The sequence below is a fragment of the Oncorhynchus nerka genome, linkage group LG7, assembly GCF_034236695.1.
Source record: "Oncorhynchus nerka isolate Pitt River linkage group LG7, Oner_Uvic_2.0, whole genome shotgun sequence".
NCBI classification, from domain to species: domain Eukaryota; kingdom Metazoa; phylum Chordata; class Actinopteri; order Salmoniformes; family Salmonidae; genus Oncorhynchus; species Oncorhynchus nerka.
In genome coordinates, this window is record NC_088402.1 from 54,883,569 (window position 1) to 54,910,678 (window position 27,110).

General features: G+C 44.2%; 1 protein-coding gene across 3 annotated transcripts in view; it reads right to left on the minus strand.

Annotated features, from left to right (window-relative positions):
- Nucleotides 1-27,110, minus strand: part of LOC115131980 (semaphorin-3ab-like) — a 51,853-nt gene that overhangs the window by 2,218 nt on the left and 22,525 nt on the right. For 2 of the 3 annotated variants that reach the window (XM_029664116.2, XM_029664114.2), the window contains exons 2-16: nt 22,269-22,423; nt 18,649-18,711; nt 18,446-18,565; nt 17,435-17,528; nt 17,135-17,254; nt 16,811-16,956; nt 15,424-15,538; nt 7,769-7,841; nt 2,557-2,701; nt 2,067-2,286; nt 1,848-1,936; nt 1,704-1,745; nt 1,222-1,379; nt 847-908; nt 41-183 (exon numbers count right to left, since the gene is read on the minus strand). In XM_029664116.2, the coding sequence (XP_029519976.2) occupies nt 41-183; nt 847-908; nt 1,222-1,379; nt 1,704-1,745; nt 1,848-1,936; nt 2,067-2,286; nt 2,557-2,701; nt 7,769-7,841; nt 15,424-15,538; nt 16,811-16,956; nt 17,135-17,254; nt 17,435-17,528; nt 18,446-18,565; nt 18,649-18,711; nt 22,269-22,423 (1,745 nt within the window). The remainder of the gene's footprint in view (nt 1-40; nt 184-846; nt 909-1,221; nt 1,380-1,703; nt 1,746-1,847; nt 1,937-2,066; nt 2,287-2,556; nt 2,702-7,768; nt 7,842-15,423; nt 15,539-16,810; nt 16,957-17,134; nt 17,255-17,434; nt 17,529-18,445; nt 18,566-18,648; nt 18,712-22,268; nt 22,424-27,110) is intronic. The other variant, XM_029664115.2, reaches the window with a different exon arrangement.

Below are 27,110 nucleotides of genomic sequence, written 5' to 3' on the forward strand. Positions count from 1 at the left end.
GTGTGTGCACGCGTGTAATTGCCTGTGTGTCAGTATGTACCTGATTCAGCTCAGGGCTGTTCTCTCCTGCCTGTTTGTACCAGGTCACGGCCGCATGTCTGGATTTGGGCAGGCACTCCAGGTATGTGCTGTTACCCTCTGCAACCATCATCATCCTCTGTTCTGCTTCCACCTGCAGACCGGCTGAATAGAGACAGAGAAAAATGTCACAATGTCTGCTCTACACTGAGTATACAAAACATGCTCTTTCCATGACATAGACTGACCAGGTGAAAGCTAGGATCCCTTATTGATGTCACTTGTTATATCCACTTCAGTCAGTGTAGATGAAGGGGAGGAGACAGGTTAAAGGATGATTTTTAAGCCTTGCGACAATTGAGACATGACTTGTGTGCGTGTACCATTCAGAGGGTGAATGGGATTAGACAAAATAGGTGCCTTTGAACGGGGTATGGAAGTAGGTGCCAGGCGCACCGGTTTGTGTCAAGAACTGCAAAGCTGGTGGGTTTTTCACGCTCAACAGTTTCCCGTGTGTATCAAGAATGGTCCACCACCCAAAGGACATCCAGCCAACTTGACACAACTGTGGGAGGCATTGAAGTCAACATGGTCCAGCATCCCTGTGGAACGCTTTCGACACCTTGTAGCCCATGTCCCAACGAATTAAGGCTATTCTGAAGGCAAAATGAGGGGGGCAACTCAATATTAGGAAGGTGTTCCTAATACTATATTAGGAAGGTGTTCCTATATACTATATTAGGAAGGTGTTCCTATATACTCATTGTATATAGAAACCTAAGCTAGTGTGTGTCTGTGAGAGTGCGGCTCTTGACAGTTCCTCCTCACCTCCTTGTATGACACACTGGGTCAGGGGATCCTCCTCAACACCAACCTGACGAGCGTTCCTCCTTCAGAGGGAGAAAAAAAAAGACATCATGTTAGATAAGAGTATGTACTAAATGTGAGTATTCATGTTCACATGCCTGTGGCTATGAGTAGGGCAGGTTTATAGCTACATGTGTCGGATGAGTGAGTGCTGGGTACATGAACGGAATCTGGCATGTCATAGACTTAAAAATAAAATAACTTTGGTTTTCACTCCATTTAAACTTCATGCTTAGTTTATAACGTCATGTTTACTAATATAACGGTGGGAAGTGCTAGGTAAACAATGTGGGTGTTGGCTCATAAATGGGTTAAGTGTGAGCTGAGCGGGCCCACCTGCGTGCGATGGGCATGAAGGGGCTGCAGGCGTGTCCATCCCAGGTGCAGTAGGGATCTCTGGCCAGGCAGCACTCAGCGCAGGCCTGGCCGTACAACTCACACTGGAACAGAGCCAACTGGGCCACACCCTCTGCAGAACCCACAAACAGCCACTGCTGTGGCCCCGCACGCACGCACAAAGAAAACAGAGAAGAAAGACATTCAGATCATTCCAACGTGGCTCAGAGAGCAGCAGCCACAACCATCAGTTGTTTCAGGAATTCATGCCTTCGCTGATTCACACTTTCAACGTTCATATAAGAGTGAGACTGACTGCTACAGAGCATGTTGACTGGTGTGTATGTAGATTCCCTATCTCAGTGTGAGCCAGGCCTCATCCCGGCGGTTACCATAGCAACTGGTGATGAAGCTCTCCTTGTAGATATAAGGTGGAGAGATGACTGTGTGTGTGTGTGTGTGGGGGGGGGGGTCATTATTACCTTTTTCTTGGACAGTGTCATGGTCGTCACAGGTGACTTGTGCTGTGGGGGGAGAGGGGAAAATATGTTAGAGTAAAACCGAGGACAGAAGACACAACAGATACGTCCAAAAAAGGATTAAAAGGTAAGGATACAGCATTGTACCTGGAAGACCTGCAGCTGCTCCAGGGTGACCTCCTGGGGAACACCGTGTTCTTTAGGGAGGTGGATAGACTTCAGCACCTGGCCAGAGTCTGCAACACAGAGGACACTCCTGCTTGTAATGTACTCAAACACACACACGCGCACACACACACACGCAAGCACACACACACACACATATACACACACACACTCACAAAACCTCTTCCCGCACGCACACACCTGTGCCGATGAACAGGACGTCATACTGTCCATCCACTGCCTCTACTCGTTCCACCAGCAGCCGGCTGAACTTGTAGTGCACTCCCACCCTGACCAACAAGGGGCGCCCTCCCAGCGGAAGCACCGCCTCCTGCAGCAGAGGGTGGGTACGGCTGAAGAAGATGACGTCATCGGGGTACTCCCGGGTAGAGCTGTAGCTACCGTATGTGCTGCTGGGACACTGGAGGGAGAGAGAGAGAGAGAGTTGTATTGGCATCAAGCATTCAAAGCCATGGATGGAGTCGGACATAATATGGTTAGAGTTGGGTTTAAGTTCAGGTTGAGAAGAAACTGGTTGGCCCATTGTACTAGAGTTGTTGTACCAGAGAGTTGTTGTTTCCTTTTGATTGGCAGAGAGCCTCGTCCTCAGCACATTTCGTATTACATGATGAATCAGAATATGGTGTATAATGATGGACGGGGAATGACAACTCATTAGAAGGGAACTTACTGTGCCAGGTCTTGGGTAGGGGATCTTTCCTGTGTACTCGGCCCACTTGTACTGTGGTCCCTCCTTGTGGTAGAAGTTTCCTTTGTATGCCCGGACCACGTCCTGCATGCGGTACACACACACCGCTGAGCCATTCAGAATGTCACTGTGGGGAAGAGAAGGTTATTGCCTGTCAATCAACTGTAAAACACAACGACACTCTAACAGCCAGTTTGTTATGTGTCTGCTATCATCTGTTACTACAGACAGTACTGTCTGTTGTCTGTATGTCACACAGCAAATTATCTAGTGTTAAATCAACACTGAGAGTGTTACGTTTAACACTGGTCCAGTGTCTATTAGGGTCCACACTTTTCAGTGTCAAATTAACACAGTACTTATTGTAAAGCCTTATTTGCATATTTCCCAGTGTGCCTTTCAAGTAAATTGTAGAGTTACCACCCATGACTGTATTTGTTAGTGACAGAGACATGGTTGTTGCATTCATCCATTTTCCATCCTCTGGCCTTCAGCATCTGAGATCCTAAGTGAATCTGTTTTATTATTCAAGACAATACAATACGTATTTCAAAAGGTCTTATTTTGAGGGCCAGGTTTTACCCTAATACAGTACAGTGGCCTACAACTCCTGGTTTACAGGCCACCTCAGGCCTACAAGTCACATTATGCTGGCTTGCAAAGTGATGTGTAATTCCTATTGGAATCAAGTCAGAATTGGTATATCCAACAATTAGTATTTTTATTCATCAGCAACCTGCATTCAGAATGACTGCCAGGTTGTGAAGACTAAGATATGAGACTACCTAAATCATCTACACTGGAAAAACCATTTCACTAATGGGTGCAATAAGTCCAAGTAACAGATTGGACTATCTTATGAAAAATGTATGTTATTTATATTGAATGCCATAATATGAATTAATCAATCAATGTACATGCAAAAACATAGATATTGAAACAAAATAATTACAAAAAAATGAACCAGCTATGGAGCATGCTGGTTCATGATAATTTTGTGCGTGGTTTTGGTTTAACACTGGTTATTAACACCAACCATGGGCTACTTTTACACTAATTTGTGTTAATTTAACACTTCCATAGGTGATTTAAAACCTGAATCAACACTAGAAATGTTATACTGAAAAATCAACAGTAGGTAACACCGGCCAATTTGCTGTGCGTCAGTATACTGACGGGGTGTGTGTCAAAGCTTGCGTGTCTTAAACCTGATTCCGGATCAGATCAGTCTTCACTGAAGCCAATGATAATCATCAGGATAGGGATGCTCCCATATACCACCATCAATCATACTACCATCCGCAGTGAAATATAGTGTCACAGATTCCATGATTGTATATTTCTAAATGCATATTTTACAAGTGAAACCCCACCCGGATACGGTCAACCCCAGAGCCCTCTCCACCACATGGCCCTTAGCCCACATGCTACCAGAGCCTGGTTTACTGGGCTATTCCCAGAACCTCCACATTAATCACACAACCCAGAGAGAATGTGCCATTGCAGACAATGCACTTTCTCTGTCTCTTTGTCTATCTCTCTTTCTCACACACACACACACACACTTGGGCCAATCAGACAATTTTGTCAATTACGGATCTCTATGTCAAGACACATCATTCACCTAAGTTTCATCAAAATCGGGAAAAAGGGTGTCTAAGATAGCAACATAGCCTGAAAGGCCACTTGGCAAGGAAGAAGCCACTGCTCCAAAACCGCCATAAAAAGGCCAGACTACAGTTTGCAGCTGCACATGGGGACAAAGATCGTACTTTTTGGAGAAATGTCCTCTGGTCTGATGAAACAAAAATAGAATTGTTTGGCCATAATGACCAACGTTATGTTTTAGGAAAAAGGGGAAGGCTTGCAAGCCGAAGAACACCATCCCAACGGTGAAGCACGGGGGTGGAAGCATCATGTTGTGGGGGTGCTTTGCTGCAGGAGGGCCTGGTGCACTTCACAAAATAGATGGCATCATGAGGCAGGAAAATTATGTGGATATATTGAATCAACATCTCAAGACATCAGTCAGGAAGTTAAATCTTGGTTGCAAATGGGTCTTCCAAATGGACAATGACCCCAAGCATACTTCCAAAATTGTGGCAAAATGGCGTAAGGACAACAAAGTCAAGGTATTGGAGTGGCCATCACATAGCCCTGAACTGTAGAACATTTGTGGGCAGAACTGAAAAAGCGTGAGCGAGCAAGGAGGCCTACAAACCTGACTCAGTTACACCAGCTCTGTCAGGAGGAATGGGACAAAATTCACCCAACTTATTGTGGGAAGCTTGTGGAAGGCTACCCGAAACTTTTGACCCAAGTTAAACAATTGAAAGCCAATGCTACCAAATACTAATTGAGTGTATGTAATCTTCTGACCCACTGAGAACGTGATGAAAGAAATAAAAGCTGAAATAAATCATTCTCTCTACTATTATTCTGACATTTCACATTCTTAAAATAAAGTGGTGATCCTAACTGACCTAAGACAGGGAGTTTTTACTCTGATTAAATGTCAGGAATTGTGAAAAACTGAGTTTAAATGTATTTGGCTAAGGTGTATGTAAACTTCCGACTTCAACTGTAAGTATTCACACCCCTGAGCCAATACATGTTAGAATCAGCTTCAAACTGTCAAGTTGGTTGTTGATCATTGGCAACCATTTTCAAGTCTTGCCATAGATTTTCAAGACGATTTAAGTCAAAACTCTAACTATGCCACTGAGAAACATTCTATGTTGTCTTGGTAAGCAACTCCAGTGTATATTTGGCCTTGTGTTTTAGGTTATTGTCCTGCTGAAAGGTGAATTTGTCTCCCAGTGTCTTAGAAAACACCCTGAACCAGATTTTCTTTCCAAAATATTGCCTGTGCTTACCTCTATTCCATTTCTTTTTATCCCTAAAAACTCCCTTGTCCTTGCCGATGACAAGCATACCCATAACATTATGCAGACACCACAATTCTTGAAAATATGAAGTGTTACTCAGTGATGTGTTGTGTTGGATTTGCCCCAAACATAATACGAGTTTGCATTTAGGGCATAAAGTTAATTTCTTTACCATATATTTTGCAGTTTTACTTTAGTGCCTTATAGCAAACAGGTTGCATGTTTTGGATTATTTGTATTCTGTATGGGGGCTTCCTTCTTTTCCCTCTACCATTTAGGTTAGTTTTGTAGTGCAACTGCAATGCTGCTGATCCATCCTCAGTTTTCTCCTATCACAGCCATTAAACCCTGTAACTGTTTTAAAGTCACCATTGGCCTGGCTTCCTTGGGTGATTTCCTTCCTCTCAACTAAGGAAGGACTCCTGTGTCTTTGTAGTGACTGGGTGTATTGATACATCATCCAAAGTGGAATTCATAACTTTACAATGCTTAAAGGGATATTCAATTGGAGTAGAACACTTGGAAGACAGCTTGTCTGTCGAAACGTTGGATATTAGGTTATTAAATTATTGCACCTGTGCTCCTAGAGTGTGCAGCTCTCCTTTTCTTTTTCAAACACTATTATTTCGCACAGAGTCCATGCAACTTATTATGTGACCCGTTAAGCACATTTTTACACCTGATTTGATTTAGGCTTGCCATAACAAAGGGGTTGAATATTTATTGACTCAAGACATTTCAGCTTCTCATTTTTTATGAATTTGTACAAATTTCGAACACCATCATTTCACTTTGACATTATGGGGTATTGTCTGTAAACCATTGACACAAAATCTCATTTTAAATTCAGTCTGGAAAGTAGTATCATAACCCAGTAATTAATATTTTCATAACCCAGTAATTAATATTTTCATAACCCAATAATTTGTATTTTCTTAAGTCTAACAACCTTGCCATATGCAGGCATGTGTCACGTTCTGACCTTTATTTCCTTTGTTTTGTATTTATTTAGTATGGTCAGGGCGTGAGTTGGGTGGGCAGTCTATGTTTGTTTTTCTATGTTTTGGGGTATTTCTATGTTTCGGCCTAGTATGGTTCTCAATCAGAGGCAGGTGTCATTAGTTGTCTCTGATTGAGAATCATACTTAGGTAGCCTGGGTTGCACTGTTTGTTTGTGGGTGATTGTCTATGTTGATGGCTTGTTTCAGCGCAGCTCGCATTAGCTTCACGGTTGTTATTTTGTTTACTGTTTTTGTATAGTGTTTCAGTGTTCAGTTCTTTCTTTAATTAAACATTCAACATGAACACATATCACGCTGCATTTTGAGGAGGACGACCGTGACAGAATGCCAGATAAGATAGTTAGACGCTAGTTCTAACTTGATTGATAGCCCGAAATGGCTTGGTAGCTAGCTAAACGCCAATTTCATAAAATTGCTAGGTGGCTAGTATTACATGGAAACAACAAAACACATAGGCTACATAGATTGATCAAATTCATTTACAAGCATACGTTCAGGTGAGTCCTGCCCATCACCGGCAGCGAAAACCGAATTATGTAACGTGTCACTCGACTCTCTCTCCTCCTCCACTGACGATACTGTCTACACGCACTAGAGTATCTAACGTCCCGATTAGCATATCTTTGCTTCGTTGTGCGCACCTTGGAAGGAACCAGGGTACTCTTCGCCTGGTCCGGTCAGTGTGCCCCCTCTGCAAAATACGGCTGTCAGATCTTGATATATAAACACTGATGATTAAACGTGGGCTTAAAAATGAAGTTTAGTCATTCATTTAACATATGAATTTAAAAACGGGACACATCTGAGGGGACAGGTGGCGCCTTATGGGCATGACGGCCTCTGCAGACACACATGCACGCCTGCACGCACACGCACACTTTCTCCCTCTCTCCTAACCCACAGCATGTATTACACAAGCCATTAGTCACTTGCCAGGCAGCCAAACCGAACACAAACTACTGTCACAATAAAACACTGTGCAACTCAACACAACGTACAAAAGAAATATGCAGCCCCATACAAAAGTAACGATTTAAAGCGTTTGTGCGTCATTGTCACGGTCTCATAACTGTTTTACATCAGTGAATCCCTCAGTGGCAGCTCTGGGATGCACAAACAATGTTAAATATCTGGTAACACTTTACCTTGGGCACCCCTCATGTATGCATTCCTAAATGCCTTATAACAGCTCCATAAGACTTACATTACATCAGCCCTGGGAAACAAATGACTACTCCAATGACCATGGGGTTGTGGTGAACTGTGTGCCGGAAGCTGGCTTACCTAGATGTGGTGAAGAGGCCGTAGATCAGAGGGTTCTTCTTGTCCTTTCCATCATGGAGGATAAAGATGTCCTCTGGAAGGAGAAGAGATGGGACACATGACTTAGGTACTAGACTTTTGTCAAACTGATTATAGGGTTGATTTGCAGTAAAACAAAACAAAAAGTGACATAACAGAGTTTGAGTTTGTGGTAGGGTTGTGTGAGTTTTCTCTCTCTATCCGTGCGTGCGTGTGCATGCGCCTGTGTGTTTGTGTGTGTGTGTGTGCGCGCGCAGTGGTGTACTTATGAGCAAATATTTACTACATAAGTCGTTTTTTGGGGTATCTGTACTTTACTTATTTTTTTGACAAATTTTTCATTTCATTCCACTACATTCCTAAAGGAAAATATTTACTTCATACTTCCATACATTTTCCCTGACCTCCAAAAAGTCAATAGGAGATTGTTCTGTCTGGTTTGATTGTTATAAGGTATTTCATGCATAGCATTTCCTTAAGTATGACAATTGAATACTTTCTCTACCACTGTACCCAATACTGAGATGCTTGTTCCAGTTTAGATGGTTTAGGTACTATTTGTTTGTTAAATCTTTCATCAAGTAGTCATTCTGAGTGGCGGTTGTGGGTGATAAAATAGTCCAATTGTTGGATATATTCCTGGATTCCGATTGGACTTACTAATCACTATGCAAACCAGTGTGTCGTGACTTGCATGTCTGATGTGGTCCATGTGCCCGGATTCAGACCACAACGTCGAGGATAACTAGGCCATAACTGAAGGCCTTAGGAAATGTATAATATGTGGTCATAAAGGATTTACTTTGAATTGAAACACATTGACTTAGATAGTCACTTGGTGAATGCTTTGGAAGAGAAGTTACTGAATGCAACATGCCTGTTTCCGCCACTAACAAACACAGCCAGGGGTGGTATCGCTCACATTCACTCTAAAGGCATGCTTGAAATATGCAACTACGGCTCGACACCCGACAGTGTTAAAACCCTACCACCAGTGTTTAGGGTCTAAGCCGGGTGTTTTTACTAAACTAACATATCACATTATTCTATGACGGTCATACCAATGATCATTTAACTCTTTGATTTTGGAATTTAAGGACCCCCTTCAGGTATCAAAACAATATATTAAAACATTTATTTGAGGAAACATTGCATTTGGTCTTACTGCTTTTATAGCGCATAGAAATGCATTGAATAACAGATCCAAACACAGAAAAACAAATGGTCAAAAATGAAATCAAAAGGAAGTTGAACTTAAAATGGCTGTCCTATATCTGAGAGATAAGAAAGACCCAGGAAATGATTTGATCTTTGACCCATATTTAACAGAACCTTTTGAGCACTCAACTACTTCCCTATAAGGTGGTCATTCATTCATTAAACTGGTACCGGGCAAACTGGTACCGGGCTTCCTTCAGACGAGTCTTGTGAGGCTTGTGGGAGTCTTAGAGCGAAACCAAAATGTACTTGTTCGCGAGAGTCTCACCTTTCCATAGAGGGGTCATATAAGTGTGATAACTGTTGGGATGCTACAGATGTGCTCGTGAGAAGACACATTTTCGGGATGTCTCATGGTCTGACTAACGCCGACCGCTGTAGCTCGGCCACCTTCCACTGTAGATGCGGAAGGCTGCCGTTGGCGGATGTGGTGGATTGAGACGCAACCCATGCAAAAAAAACGGATCTCTCTAGTTTAAACAGATGGATTTTGATGGGGATTTGTGTATTATTCTTATTCGATTTACACGGGGGAGCGGACATCGACTTTGGGTTCAAAAACATGTTCACACTGTGACGTGTTTTTATTGAAATTCTAAATGCAGAAAAGTGTTTAGTTATGGGCTCCCGAGTGGCGCAGCGGTTTAAGGCACTTCATCTCGGTGCAAGAGGTGTCAATACAGTCCCTGGTTTGAATCCAGGCTGTATCACATCTGGCCGTGATTGGGAGACACATAGGGCAGCACACAATTGGCCCAGCGTGTTCTGGGGTAGGCCGTCATTGTAAATAGGAATTTGTTCTTGACTGACTTGCCTAGTTAAATGAAATAAAAATGAAATGTGTTCAGATCCTAAAAACGTGGTTTTACAATGTAGGCGCCAATGTTCCGGAGCATGTCTTTGAGGTATCTTAACTTTTCCTCAAATATGATGATTACTTATGATGACTTCTTCCATCACTGAGTGTGTGTGTGCGTGCGTGCGGGCCAGCATTCATGCGCGTGAGAGTGAATATGTGTGTGTGTTCAAGTATGTTCCCATGTGCGCGTGTGTGTGTGTGTTCCTAATGCCGTTTGGTGTGATGGTACGGCTGAGTGGACCAGTCTAATGAATCCCAGGCAGTAATATCCCATCTCAGTGTGAGAGCTGGAGACGAGTTGATCCTCCATGACCAATCCTCATGTAGCAGCCCTCCCCTGCCACGCAGCCAGGCCACTCTGCCTGTCTGTCCCCTAAGGCCCCCACACTGTCCTCTATCCCTTCCCCACGACACAGATCAACTACTGACCAAATACATGACGCGTGTACATGTACACAAACAAGACATGGATATGTACACGCATACTTTACACGCGGTACACAAACACATGCATAGACACGCACGCAGGAACGCACGCGCACATTAATGGACAAACGCAAAGCACGCACACACACACACACAGTATGTATGGTGGGCTTGTATTTGAGGTGTGGTACACAGTAAAGAGTATTATTACTCTCTCACATTCCTCTTGTTCCTGCTGCTTCATGTGGCCTCGATGGGATCAGACTGGTGGAAATCTAATCTCATCTCTCTCTCTCTCTCTCACACACGCACGCACGCACACACGCACACACACACAAGAGAATGCCAAGAGTGTGGAAAGCTGTCACCAAGGCAAAGGATGGCTACTTTGAAAAATCTCAAATATAAAATACTTTTTTGGTTACTACATGATTCCATATGTGTTATTTCATTGTTTTGATGTCTTCACTATTATTCTACAATGTAGAAAATAGTAAAATAAAGAAAAACCCTTGAATGAGTAGGTGTGTCCAAACTCGACTGGCACTGTACATCACTGCACACACACAACGTTGCACACATACACACACACTGCAGCACTCACACAAATGCTGCAGCATAGCCCAGGGCACAACACACAGCAGAGGACTCTGGGTACACAATGCTGCAGAGGCACTGCTCTCTCTTTCTCTCTCTCTCTCTCTCTCTCTCTCAAACCCAGCCTAGAATGCATTAACTTTCTCCTACATTCTACTTCTCCCTTTGTTCGTTATCCAACACATCTTCATCCTAATTTCTTTCTCTCTCTCTCTGTCTGAACGATCATCTTCCGTTTATCTCTCAAATCCACCTTTTGAAGTCTCTCTTCCAATACATTTCTTTGTCTTTCACTTTGTCCTCCCAACCCTCTCGTTCTTTCTCTCTCTCTTTGTCTGTGTCTCATTTTCTCTCCCGAGGGCTCTACTTGTGTCAGTTCCTCTAAACAAAGAGATCTGTTCCCCCGGGTTGGGAGATATCCTTGTCTTGCCCACACCCCTCCAGCTCTAGCCCCTATCTTTCCCAGCCTTATCCCAGAAAATACCCTTCTCCTCAACTCTCCACCCCTCCTATTCCCTCATCCGAGCTAGGCCATCTAGGGACTAGGATGTGGGCGCACACACACAGCGACACACACACATATACGACACACACACCAACTTCCTCTAAATCATTGAAATCTATAAACCCTAAACTCCTCAAGACTTTGTTGTCCTCTGCTTCGGGACCTGAGTGGTCTAACCTAAACTTTGTGGTCAAACAGTTAGTGTCTCCCGGTCCAAACTGATGGTATGACTGTCCTGAATAACAACACAGTAACACGCCAGAGAATTCCATCTCTCCTGGCTTTATACGTCTGTTTATGGGCTTCTGGCCACAAACAGACGCCCTTCAAATGTTTCCAACTGATGAACACATTCAAAAGACATTTTAGATATCTATATGTAGGCCTATTAAAACATCTTTTTTTTTTTTTATATACTCCGATACTCTGAGAGCTTCCTTAACACGCAGTGGTGGGAAAAGTATCCAATTATCATGCTTGAGTAAAAGTAAAGATAAGTTAACAGAAAATGACTCAAGTAAAAGTGAAAGTCACGCAGTAAAATACTACTTGAGTATTTCTTTTGGAATATACTTAAGTATCAAAAGTAAATGTAAATACTCAAATATACTTCAGTATCAAAAGTCAAAGTAAACGTATAAATCATTTCACATTCCTTATATTAAGCAAACCAGACGGATAGCTAGGGGCACACTCCCAACACTCAGCATTTGTGTTTAGTGAGTCCACCAGATAGTAGGGATGTAGGGAGGTATGACCAGAGATGTTCTCTTGATAAGTGGGTGAACTGGACCATTTTCCTGTCCTGCTAAGCATTCAAAATGTAACGAGTACTTTTGGGTGTCTCGAAACTGTATGGAGTAAAAAGTACATTCTTTTCTTTAGGATTGTTGTGGAGTAAAAGTTGTCAAAAATATAAATAGTAACGTACAGATACCCCCAAAAAGTACTTAAGTAGAACTATATTTACTTAAGTACCTTACACCACTGCTAACCGTGTCTCTCATAAGCTTTCAATCAAAGACTACAGTTGGTAACACTTTATTCTGACTATAGGAGGATTAGAAACGAATGTATTCAATAAGTACTGATGGTTGAGTGCTCCAGACTGTAAACAATCCCTTTCACCTGTACAAACACTGATGACCTGCCAGGATAGTGGCTCTTGTTAAAGTTGACACCCAAATATTCTCGTAGAAGTTCCGGCATCGATAACAGCCTGGCTCCTTCAACATGAGGGGCCCCGGACCCGAACAAGGCGCTCATGCGATTCGTAGTGTTTCTGGCCGACGGAGCGTGCCGTAAACACAACACCGGCGGCATTCTTGGGCTGATGGGATCTTTTCAGTTGCAACGTGTCCCGGGGCAGGTTGTTGTGTGGGGATGTTTATGTTCATCTTCCTACTCACTGTGCTGGGTGAGACGGGTTGGACAGGGAATGTCTGTGTGTGATGTGTGTATGTTTGTGTGTGTGTTTGTATGTGTTATGATGTGTGTGGTTCACTTTGCCTCAGTATAACCCCAGAGAGAGGGGGGAGGGGTGTTGTTTATTTTACTGGCTGGTTGTGTTTACAGAAACAGATGTGATAAGGGAACGGTCCTGTCTCTCGGTCTCGCTTCTAGCGAGGCCAACTACTGATCACATCACTGACTGATACTCTATGGCCCATAAAACTAGCGATGACAGAGTGCATGCACAAGCATAGACACACATGTACACTCACACAGGCACACAGACACACAGAGACTTGAAAAACCGGAGATCACAGAAAGGGTAGATGCTAGACCCTTAAATGCTCTCTAATAGAGACTTCATGGTAGTTGCCAGGGCGACTAGTGCTGAAGTACTACAAAGGCAGCGCAGGGTAAAAAGGACAGGGCTGCTGGTCACCGTGGTAACAGAGTGGAATACCACAAGCCAGGGTGGAGTGGAGTTATGCTGGCTGCATGATCAAAACACTAAGCTTTCTGTAGGCCAAACATAGACTCTTCACTTCTATATACAGTGCCCTCAGAATGCATTGATACCGCATTACGTTGTGTTACAGCCTGAATTCAAAAACGGATTAAATCGATTTTTTTCTTACCCATCTACATACAATACCCCATAATGATAAAGTGAAAACATGTTTTTATCCATTTTAGCACATTTATTGAAAATGAAATACAGAAATACAAAAGTATTCACACCCCTGAGTCAATACTTTGTAGAACCACCTTTTGTGGCGATTGCAGCTGTGAGTCTTTTTGGGGAAGTAATCCTAAGAACTTTGCACACCTGGATTGTACAATATTTTCCTATTATTCTTTTTAAAATTCTTCAAGCTCTGTCAAGTTGATTGTTGATCATTGCTAGACAGCCATTTTCAAGTCTTGCTATAGATTTCCATGCCGATTTAAGTCAAAACGGTAACAAGGCAACTTGGAGCATTCAATGTCGTCTCTGTAAGCAACTCCAGTATAGATTTGGCCTTGTTTAGGTTATTGTCCTGCTGAAAGGTGAATTTGTCTTCTAGTGTCTGTTGGAAAGCAGACTGAACCAGATTTTCCTCTCCGATTGTGCCTGTGCTTATAACTTATATTCCGATGACAAGCATACCCATAACATGATGCAGCCACCACCATGATTGAAATTATGAAGAGTGGTACTCAGTGATGTTTTGGATTTGACCCAAACCAAACACTTATTTATTCAGGACAAAAAAGTGAAAAATGTCCTTCCCAAATTTTTTGCAGTATTACGTAATAACCTTTTACTGCATTAGGCTAAATCAGGGTCACACAGAGTGTTTATTGGTAGTCTTAAACAAATCTATTTGGGTTATGGGTTTAAAAATAGAAGACACCTTCACCATGTCAGATATCGAGTTGTAATGTATTAAGTTAGAATTTGAATCCCAATATTTACACTTTATATACATCACATAACAAAACCGTTTGACATAGAAGCAATGGATATTCAGCAGCTTGTTTATTAATTATGAAATTATGAAAAATATTAACTGCAAGAAAGGGTTATGTGCCTTGTTGCAAACAGGAAGCATGTTTTGTTATATTTATATTCTGCACATGCTTCCTTCTTTTCACTCTGTCATTTAGGTTAGTATTGTGAAGTAACTACAATGTTGTTGATCCATCCTCAGTTTTCTCATATCACAACCATTAAAGTCAGTAACTGTTTTAAAATCACCATTGGCCTCATGGTGAAATCCCTGAGCGGTTTCCTTCCTCTTCGGCAACTGAGTTAGGGAGGTGTCGAAGGACGCCTGTCTCTTTGTGCTGGCTGAGTGTATTGATACACCATCCAAAGCCCAATGAATAACTTCACCACGCTCAAAGGAAGTAAAAATATATCAAAGGAATATATTCAGCGTCTGCTTTTTATTTGTACACATCCACCTATCAGTGGTGTCCTTCTTTGCGAGGCATTGTAAAACCTGGTCTTTGTGGTTGTATCTGTGCTTGAAATTCACTACTCGATTGAGGGACCTTACAGATAATTGTGTGTGTGGGGTACAAAGATGGGGTAGACCTCACAAAATCATTTTAACCACTATTATTGAACACGGAATGAGTCCATGCAACTTATTATGCGACTTGTTAAGCACATTTTTACTCCTGAACTTATTTAGGCTTGCCACAACAAAGCGTTTGAATACTTATTGACTGAAGATATTTCAGCTTACCATTTTCAATTCCTAAAAAAAAATATATATATATATACTAACAAAATTCCACTTTGATATTATGGGGTATTATGTGTAGATCAGTGACACAACATGTCAATTGAATAAATGTTTTAACCCGGCTGTAACACACCAAAATGTGGACAAAGTAAAGTGGTGTGAATACAATCTGAAGGCACCGTAGTTGCTTTAGAGCCAATACAGTCGATACAATATCCACTCCCTCCTCCACTGCTGTCTTTGTGTTTCACTTGGTGAATTGGTGGTCATGGTCGGTGAGTTTATGGTCATGTGTGTGTGGTCACTGGTCAGTAAGAGCGAGGTCAAGTTGATAGTTCATACTCACGTAGTTGGTCAAAGTGAGTCTGTATCCCGTCGGATCCAGGGATAGAGCACACGATACGTGCCTTCTGGAAGGTGCTCCACTTGTTCACCAGACTCCGCTGGCCCCCGATGTCATTCTGTACACACCCAGATTAGAATAGATGTCACTATCGACCGAGACAGCAACCGTGATAGTAAGATGGTAAACAAACACACATATACAGGCACATCGATAAACACACAAGTGCACGTGCCTGTTGTACGTAAACGCATACGCACACGTACGCACACGTACGCGCGCGCGCACGCACGCACGCACGCACGCACGCACGCACGCACGCACGCACGCACGCACGCACGCACGCACGCACGCACGCACGCACGCACGCACGCACGCACGCACGCACGCACGCACGCACGCACGCACGCACGCACGCACGCACGCACTCACACGCACGCACGCACACACACACACACACACACACACACACACACACACACACACACACACACACACACACACACACACACACACACACACACACACACACACACACACACACACACACACACACACACACACACACACACACACACACACACACACACACACACACACACACACACACACACACACACACACACACACACACACACACACACACACACACACACACACACACACACACACACACACACACACACACACACACACACACACACACACACACACACACACACACACACACACACACACACACACACACACACACACACACACACACACACACACACACACACACACACACACACACACACACACACACACACACACACACACACACACACACACACACACACACACACACACACACACACACACACACACACACACACACACACACACACACACACACACACACACACACACACACACACACACACACACACACACACACACACACACACACACACACACACACACACACACACACACACACACACACACACACACACACACACACACACACACACACACACACACACACACACACACACACACACACACACACACACACACACACACACACACACACACACACACACACACACACACACACACACACACACACACACACACACACACACACACACACACACACACACACACACACACACACACACACACACACACACACACACACACACACACACACACACACACACACACACACACACACACACACACACACACACACACACACACACACACACACACACACACACACACACACACACACACACACACACACACACACACACACACACACACACACACACACACACACACACACACACACACACACACACACAGGTACCAGTACACACAGGCACGTAGAGATCCTTACCTTGCAAACACGCGCCACTCTGGAGTACAGCACCTTCCCAGCAGCCCCCTCTGCCTCCTGAGCGCGCTCAGTGAAGAACACGTACACCTTATCATCCTCTGGGTTATCAGTCTCCGCCATCCAGGCCACCTTAACAAACTGGGCATCTGACAGAGAGCGAGAGAGAAGAGAGATTTTACCATTTAGACGGAGAGAAGTACAGAGAGAGAGGGTGTGAAAGATATGTTTACAAATTACAGCGAATGAGGGGAAATGTTTCGATGTGTAAGAGAGAACAAAGATAAATGATTGAGTTTTTATTGTTTCATTTATACACGTCCTTACTCTGCAGCCAGGAGGAATCGTACTGCTCGGTGCGGATCACATGACGACTGCCCAGGCTGCGGAAGAAGGCCGAGTCTCGACTCATGAAGTCAGATGAGATCCCAGCATACAGCTCCCCATCTGGACACGGGATACAGAAAAACACATCATCCAACACACTGTATAGGCGTACCCATGGAAAAACCACCAACACGTCATTATTCACGTACACCTACAAAGACATCAAACAGGTCTTCGTACTGATGTGAACTCACTCACACACAAGACATTTGCTCACAGACGTACTGTGTGTGATCTTACCAATAATGGCGGAGGCAGTTCTCTGGTGGGGATCATATGGACACTTTCCCTTCCCGCATTCAGTCTGTCCAAATGATAGAGTTTGTCGCTCCGACTGCCAAAGAAACAGAATTGAATAGACACAATTTAAACACTCTACACACATACACACACATGCACTCACTCACGCATGGACGCACGCTACTGCCACATGACCAGGGGAAGACTGACCATCTGACATTATAGGCAAATGCCAGATGGTCTTGTCAATGTTTAGCCAGTGGCCATGTCTGTCTTGTTTTTGTTTTTTTTACGTAAAATTATAATTATCTGGCTAATAATGGGGGCGTCAAGAAAACAATGAAATGGTCCGGTGTGTTTGAAATGCCAGGGGACGATCTTTGGTCCCAGTCCGCCCCTGCACATAACTCATGCACAGTACAACTCTAAAACTCTCCCAGACTTGTCTATTAAGGAGGCCGTAATCTCTGTACATATTTGGCTGAAAAATTTGTCAAATGCAATGTGAGGGAGGCAGTGCCGCTGGCCTCTCAAAGCATCGCGGCCCCTCGTGTCCTTGCTCAGGAGTCTAAGCCCCTTTCATGGGTTTCGCACCTTCTCCCAGAAACACAGACACCAGCACACACGGGGACCTGGAGACAGTGTGTGAGAAAGTGAAAGAAGAAAGAGAGAGAGGAAGAGCACGGGAGTTTAGCTAAGAATGGTTGAGACGTGGGGCAAACACACGGAGGCACAGGACAGGCGGGCATCGGGGTATAGGGGAACACAGTACAGTACACATAGTAGGTGTAGCAACAGATAGCGCAGCTATAGGGGCTGACAGCTAGGCCTTTAGTCAGACAGAACACACAGGTATAGGATGTATTGCTATAGGACAGATGTAGAAGGACAGAGAGAGAAAGCTTGAGATAGGCATCCGTTTTCCTCAATATATTCCTGGGGGACCCCCGGGTGTGCGCATGTTGGTTGAGGAAGGAGTGAGTGAGTGTGTGTGTGTGTGTGTGGCTTTACCTTGAGGAAGACGGTGGTAGGGATGAAGGCACAGCGAGGGTTGAAGGCTCCCGTTCCACACACATACAGGTGGGTCTGGTTGTAGGGCTGCAGCACTCGCAGGAAATTAGCGCACTCCAACTGTAGAGGGGGATTGGAGTTAGGAGTGTGTGTGTGTGTGTGTATTTGTGTGTGTGTGTGTGTGTATACCGGTAACCCCTCACCTCCCGGTCCTTTCCAGCCATCAAACACTCTTGGACCCGGTCTGGACTTGCTGGCCAGTAGAGCTGAAAAAAATAATGATGATCTGGTATCACCATGATGATCTGGTATCATGCCACCATGATGATCTGGTATCATGCCACCATGATGATCTGGTATCATGCCACCATGATGAGGTGATATCATGCCACCATAGATGACTAACCTCCACAGCATGTCCACTGAGTTAGTCATTTAGGGGCCGTAGCAGAGATCACGTGATAAAAGATAAAGATGTTTTTTCTTTCTTTCTTAATTTCAGCTTTCCATTTTTTTAAAGCTCTGGTTACCGATAAGCATACACCCACTGAGAAACGGACTGTTAGAACGGCTAATTCCCCGTTGATTGATGAGGGATTGAGAAATTGTATGGTTGAGAGGGGCGAGGCAAAAGGAATGGCAAATAAATCTGGCTGTCCAGTCGATTGGCAAACGTACTGTAAAAAGAGAAATCATGAGACTAAACAAAAAAAAAGAAGAAGAAGAAATTGTACTACGAAAACAAAAGGTACATTTTTATAAACGATGATTGTACAAAATGTGGAGTATCTTCAATGAAATGTTGGCCAAAAGGGAAACGTAGCTTCATCCTTCATTGAATCAGATGGCTCATTCATCACAAAACCCTTTGATATTGCCAACAACTTTTGATGACTTTTTAAATGGCAAGATTAGCAAACTTATGCATGACATGCCAACAACAAACTCTGAGCCTTCATACTCATGCTTAACTGACCAAATAATGAAAGACAAGCATTGTAATTTGGAGTTCTGTAAACGTGAGTGTGGAAGAGGTGAAAAAAGTATTGCTGTCTATCTATAATGACAAACCCCCTGGTTCTGACAACTTCAATGAAAAATGACAGAGGATGCTAGTGGACTATAATGCCACTTATATTCGCCCTCTCTTCATTGTAAAGCCTTTCAGGTACATCAATATCATGAACGGCAATCTATCCTGGCTCAAAGTAGAGGGGAGATTGACTACTGGTCTTTGTGAGAGGTATTGACATATTAAAAGTACCAAACTGTCTGTACAATCAGTTAACACACAGCTCAGACACCCATACACACATGCTACCAGGGGTCCAGAACAGAGGCTAGGGAATGCACAGTACTATACAGCTCCATGACTACAGGTACCTCAGGTAACTCAAACTAGCAATACATGTATTTTATTTATTTTTATTAAACCTTTATGGGGCGGCAGCGTAGCCTAGTGGTTAGAGTGTTGGACTAGTAACCGGAAGGTTGCAAGTTCAAACCCCCGAGCTGACAAGGTACAAATCTGTCGTTCTGCCCCTGAACAGGCAGTTAACCCACTGTTCCTTGGCCATCATTGAAAATAAGAATTTGTTCTTAACTGACTTGCCTAGTTAAATAAAGGTAAAAAAAACATTTTTTTCAATTTTCGCCTAAAATGACATACCCAAATCTAACTGCCTGTAGCTCAGGCCCTGAAGCAAGGATATGCATTTTCTTGGTACCATCTGAAAGGAAACACTTTGATATTTGTGGAAATGAGAAAGGAATGTAGGAGAATATAACACGTTAGATCTGGTAAAAGATAATACAAAGACAAAGAAAAAATTACGTTTTTTTGTGTATTTTTTTGTACCATCATCTTTGAAATGCAAGAGAAAGGCCATAATGTATTATTCCAGCCCAGGTGCAATTTAGATGTTGGCCACTAGATGGCAGCAGTGTATGTTCACAGTTTTAGACTGATCCAATGAACCATTGCATTTATGTTCGAAATTGTGTATCAAGGCTGCCCAAATGTGCCTAATTTGTTTATTAATAACGTTTCATGTTCAAAACTGTGCACTCTCCTCAAACAAAGGCATGGTATTATTTCACTGTAATAGCTACTGTAAATTGGACAGTGCAGTTAGATTAACAAGAATTTAAGCTGTCTGCCAATATCAGATATGTCTATGTCCTGGGAAATGTTCTTGTTACTTACAACATCATTCTAATCATATTAGCCTACATTAGCTCAACTGTCCCGCGGGGGGGACCCACCAATCCTGAAGAAGTTTTAAGAACAAATTTTACAATGGCGGCCTAGGAACAGTGGGTTAACTGCCTTGTTCAGGGGCAGAACGACAGATTTTTACCTTGTCAGCTCGGGGGATTCGATCTAGCAACCTTTTGGTTACTGGCCCATCGCTCTAACCACTAGGCTACCTGCCACCCCCATACATGTGCATGATGCACAAAGTTCGTATATGACGATATGCTTTACTTCCGTCTGTACCCCAGGAATTGTAGCTGCTGCCTTGGCAACACCTAACGGGGATGCTAATCGAATACTAAATGCTATCCCTGAATACCAGAGGGGGGAGTAGACTGGGCGACCACCAGCATTCACACTGGGAATATATAAATCCACCATCTGTGACGAATACTATGTCTTGGAAGGGAGTTTTGTATAACCAGTTCTATGCCCTGTCACATGGACAAAGATGTGGAAATGCATAGACCCTACACTAATCCCTGTGCAACATGCAACTCAATTAGCAAGGGACTGAAAAGGAACTGAATTTTTTTTAAGTAAAGAAAGAGAGGGAGGATATGGAAAAGGAGAGAAATTAGGATGATGCTGGTAGCGGGCATGGGTAAATAGAGAGTTGGAGATCGGTTACATTTGCACACAGAGACACACACACACACAAACACATACGCCCTCTCACGCACAGCTCTTCCATCCTTGTGTGTGATGTGGGCTGGCGGTGAGGGACTCATGCAATAGGAATGCCTCAGGGGTTGGTTGATCAGAGGATGGTGTTATTAGTGGGAGCATGGCGCTCCAGTCAATCTCCTGCCAGGCAGAAGTGGGAACAGGGGTGACCTTAGAATGAAACCCTCACTTATACAATACGGGGCTATTCCCGTCTGGGAAAGAGAGTCTGGGAGAGAGAGTCCCTGTTTAAATGTGTGTCTACGTGTATTGGAATGAAAGTTTGAGCGGGAGGAAATGGAAAGGGAGAGGTACGAGAGGCTGTGATTGGTAGTGGGCATGGGGGTACATACAGGAGAGAGGTGGAGAAGTGTGATGATCGCTGTGTATTTCAGAGAGGGATTGAGAGACACAGGGGGCTTGATGGAAAGAGGAAGGGATGCTAGACAGCTGAAGGTGGCTTACTCCTCTGTATTCTGGTTACCATCAATTTGAGTGTCGTTATCCCTCTAAGTTACTTTCTCCATGCACACTGGACAACCAACAGTGATTGACAGTCATCCAGCCACTAACATCTATTCTCTCACAAGATTCTCTGGGTTACGGTGAAAACCAGCTAGGAGTTAACGTTTTTCCTCACTGAGGAGTGTAGCTGGATCAATACATGTGTAAGTGTGTGTAAGTAATTGTGTTGGATCTATTACCCTTTTTTCACACAATCATGCAGACCAGAACCAGACTGTGGTTTGGATAATTGCTTTTCAAATCGTATTGTTTTCCCAACAAAGTTCTAACAATTACGGTGGTTGTGTCACCAGGACAGCTCAGTACAGCTTGGTTTGGTTTGGCTCGGTTCGGCTCAGTAGTGTGAGAAGCCTATAGAGAGCCAGGCAGTCTGACCTTGCTGGGGTTCTGTGTGATGTCGTCCAGGCTGGTGGACAGCAGGTTGTCCTTCATGGCCACGTAGAGCCGACGGCCATCTTCATCTGGCAGCAGAGAGTGCATGTCCCCCGCCACCAGGGGCAGGGATAGGAGACGGCCATTCTGCACCAGCTCTGAGAGAGAGAGACAAAGAGATAAAGACAGAGAGAGAGAGAGAGAGAGAGAGAGAGATGAATACAACAACAGCACGGTACTGAGGTTGTCCTAATATGAACACCGTACAGCAGAGAGATGAGGCCGCAGTCACAATATGATACAGACACCAATAACACAGCAACAAATACGTCTAGAACCCAATGACAAATGAAACGTGACCGTATGAGCAAACAATTTGTATAGACAGCTCAATGAAATACAGATAGGACGACCGAGAGATCAAAAACACAGTCACACACAAGCTATAATAACACATATGGTCCTCCAAAGACCAGCTAATGAGTGGTACTAGGCTGCATCCATTAATCTTATGAGTTGTAGTATTCTGTGGCTAGGACTCCACTCCACAAACCCACATAATATGACTCAGCACAAACCCTTTCCCACAGCGTCTAACACACATTCATCTATTCACTTCTCCAGCGCGCTTACCGGAGATCGACATAAGTCAGAAGTCCGTCAGACAAACAAACGAACACATCTCCAGACAGATTAGACGATAGTGGCTGATACAACCGTGAGACTATGAAAGCTATGATAGAGGCTGTACGTCGGTTAGACCCCCTAGCCGGAGAGCTAAGAGTAGCGATTGGCAGAGGATGACCATCACCACTATCAGTCTACTCTCTCTGTGAAACCACACTTCTCCCACACAAACTACACTAACGTACAGAATGTCAATTGGCTTTGAGATCACATAAGAAGGAATTTGGAGGATGGAATTGGTTTACATTCCTCTAACTGCACATATTATCTTTTCCCTTTCACACTTAGAAAGACATGGTTCCATAATGGTTCTTCAGCTGTCCCCATAGGAGAACCCTTTTTGGATCCAGGTAGAACCCTTTTGGGTTTCATGTAGAACCCTCTGTGGAAAGGGTTCTACATGGAACCCAAAAGGGTTCTACCTGGAACTAAAACTATTCTTTAAAGGGTTCTGGGGACAACCGAAGAATCCTTTTAGGTTCTAGACAGCAAAGCTTGCCTCTAAAGCTGAGCTTGCATGTGTTTGATAGAAGATAGAAGCAGGTGGGTTTGGAGAAGATTGAGAAGTAGTGACAGACTGTGTCTGGTGGAAAAACTGGAACAGTGAGATGAGACTGATGCCACTGTGATGAGACTGACAGACTGAGAAATGAGACATGGCACGCGTGGAAGGAACTACACTGCGATGAGAAAGAGGATGAATCGATGGGGAGAAGGGCATGAGAGGGAAAAAAGTATGGGAGCAGACTGAGGGAAACTACAAAAATAAACTGCCATTTGGAGTTTATTGAATCACTTTCATTTGCTGACGAAAGAGGTAGCAAATATTTATTTTAAGAAACTGGGAGGACTGTAAGATCAAACTGACATATACACATTCTATTGGTTGTTGGCAAACTTGTTGAGTGACACGTTTCAAATATCACAATCAAAGTCCCCGCTAAGAGTGTACCCATCTCATCTCTCTCACACCCAAATATATTATTTGTACTGTATATACTGTACATTTCTACACACACACTGGACTGTAGAGCCAATGGCCAGAACACCTGTCAGGATTGCGTCATTCTGAGTCAATGATGATTGTCTCTTATTCAGGGTGACAGAAAACACATTCCTGCCTCTCCCAAGCTAAAATACCCTTTTAGACACGAACATGTAGTCTCCACGCACACACACACATACACGCACGCACACACACACATATACATGCACGCACGCACACACACACACACATTCCTGCCACTCTCCCAACACACCAGCTGCACCCACCAACCCCAACGGGCCCATCCTTCCTCTGGGGTAGTTGCCTTGACAACAGTGACCATGTCGACCCAGTGGGGGTTCCAGGCCTGTTCTCACCAGCAGCCCCTCAGAGGGATTAGTACTGTCAGTGTTTCACCTGTCAGACTGGCTTCCACAGCTAACACCAAAAACACAACACGTCTGCTGCAGAAAGTCCATTAGCTTCATGCAGTAACGCGCTAACGGCTCAACTGTAAATGTAGGCCAATGTGTAGGAACAAACTAGTGAGAAGTAGTTTTGTAAAGGTACATTGTTCAGTTCAGAAGGCTTAGATTGGAATCCTGGAAATCTTGTTGAAATCCAAGATCACAAACAGAAGGGTCTTTGTTTCTAAATGTGTCTTAACTCATCAGAACAGCCATGTATTTTCAGTTCGGGTAGACTCAACGTGTTTGTGAAAACTGCAGAGTGCCTCCGTCCTCAGACAAGCTGAAGGTGACAGCGAGGTCCTTAAGGCCCTGACCCTTGACCTCCAGCCAGTTGAGCCTTGACCCCGTCACTCTTAATCAAAGAAAAACCTTGACATATCTCCACCGCCCACTCGCCCCACCCTCTCCTCCCTGTGTCCTCATGCCCCGACCTTAACACTTCCTCTGGTGTCTTTTGAGGGCAAGTCTCTCTCTGCCCACCACCCTCTCTTCTTCCAGTCCTGTGTGGATGTGGACGCCGTGAATTAGGATGGCATCAGGAGGAGAGGTATATTTTTAGCCACCAAACAAACCCGAGCCAGCGAACATTAGATTACCTCAGTCATGGGAGCAAACTGATGTGCGTCTATGTGATTAGGGTGAATGTGTGGCGTGTGATTCAGCTATGAACATTCCTGCATCAGGAGACACAGACACACACACACACACACGACAAGGGCACATACAGACACACACACAGACTAAAATGAACATAGACGCAGGCAGGAATGTGCACGCATGCACACGCACACACACACGCACGCACACACACCATGGTGGGAGTCCATTTTAAAACAGATGGTTATTTTCCTCAAACTGGTGCTAAGCATCCTGTCTATCATGATTCAATAGAGTAGTTATCATTAATCTCCCTCATTACCATTTTGTTATTATCAAGAGGATTGCTAGTGTGTGTGTGTGTGTGTATGTGTGTGTGGTTGTGTGTGTGTGTGTGTGTGTGTGTGTGTGCGTGCGTGCGTGCGTGCGTGCGTGCGTGCGTGCGTGTGTGTGTGTGTGCGTGTGTCTGTCTTTGTGTCTGTCAGTCTACCTGTTTCTCTACACGGGCCCCATAGCTGAGTTGTCTGGCTCACGGTTCCCAGTGGGAAGACTTTGTGCGGTGTGCCACTAGAGAAATGAGGAAACTGGGGCCCGTTTCCTGTGGAAATGGGGTTATCACTTCACCAATTACAGTGCAATTAGAGAGGCAGGACTGGAGATGCCTGGGAAACAGACAAACACACACTCCCTGACATCTGGATTCTTTCACCACTCAACCAGGCACACGTGGATACCCTGCCCTTTGACCTTTCTGAATAAATACGTATTCATCATAATCAGATGTTTGGCAAAGGTAGCTCTCTGTCTGAGCATTACAGCACAGCTTTAGTTCAAGGCTGCAAAACCACCGTCTACCGTTGTCAAGGGTGTTGCCAGGAAGAAGGGGTACCAATTCTCAGGGTACCACCCTCACCCTCGGGTGAAAGGGGAAAGTGTCATCATCTTGAGACGATGGACTAACTTCCAATTTATGTCACAAATGTCTTGCGTTTATCATTCAACACGATAATGACCTTCCCAACATGGCCGCCTCTCCAATCACTGTACAGGGTAATGATGCATCCTCACGGGTCACGAGAGGAGCGGGTGAACTGTTAAAGGCAGCCGGGGCAAGGTGAGCGTCATCAAACGGCAACTCTATAACCCGGCTTATGTGGGGTTCCCAATCATTCTACATGGCTTAACAGCTGGCGTTGCTTCATTAGGCTTTGATATGTGCCGCTATACATTTCACATCATTCGCAGCAGTAAAATGTCCTTTTTGTGTGTGGGAGGCAAGAACCCAATCCCCAGCTGTCATTTATCATTTGGGAAATAAGGGCTGGAGTCTACAAGCGACTGGAATAATTGAGCCGTTAGGATTTGGGGGGTAGCAGGCAGTTTAGTCCAGTGCTGGCTGGCTGGCCCGACGCAGAGTTTGATTGAATAACTGGTATCATTTAGTCATTAAGGCAAGCTGGGTTGGAGAGAGAGAGAGAGAGAGAGAGAGAGAGAGAGAGAGAGAGAGAGAGAGAGAGAGAGACCAGGCGGCCAAGCTGATTGGGTAATCAGTCATGGTGGGGTTAAGACCAGCTCCCTCACACGTGGACCTCCAGGATCTGATCTGGAATCAGGACCTAGTGGTGAATCTGACCCATGAAGAGCAGAGGTTAAAGGGCAATAAAGGCATTCAGATGTATAGCGAGGTCCAAAAGAGTTTCCAGTCCTTTTTTATGATTCTGGACTTTCTTTCTTCCGTACCTCTGATATTGAACTCCGCGTTGTGACGCTCATGTTAAAAAGCAGCCAGATGTAGCACTGAAATGGAGTCCCGCAAAGCAGAAGTGATGCAGGAAATGAAACGTCTGTCTGTGTTCACACACCTTCGCTCTGACCGAACGAACTAAATCCAACTAGCTTCTCCCTGTGCACAAGTTCCCTTTATACTTTCTAGGACACGTACGTTTCAGCCTTGAATCGAATTGTTATATGTAACTCACATACGACTGATTAGACTATCACTCCCAACTGGGGGTTCGGGATTGTTGCATTCTCAGACATGAGCAGCTCAAATATCTCTCAATACTTACATTAGCACAGACTAAAGATCTTTAACATACCTCTCTA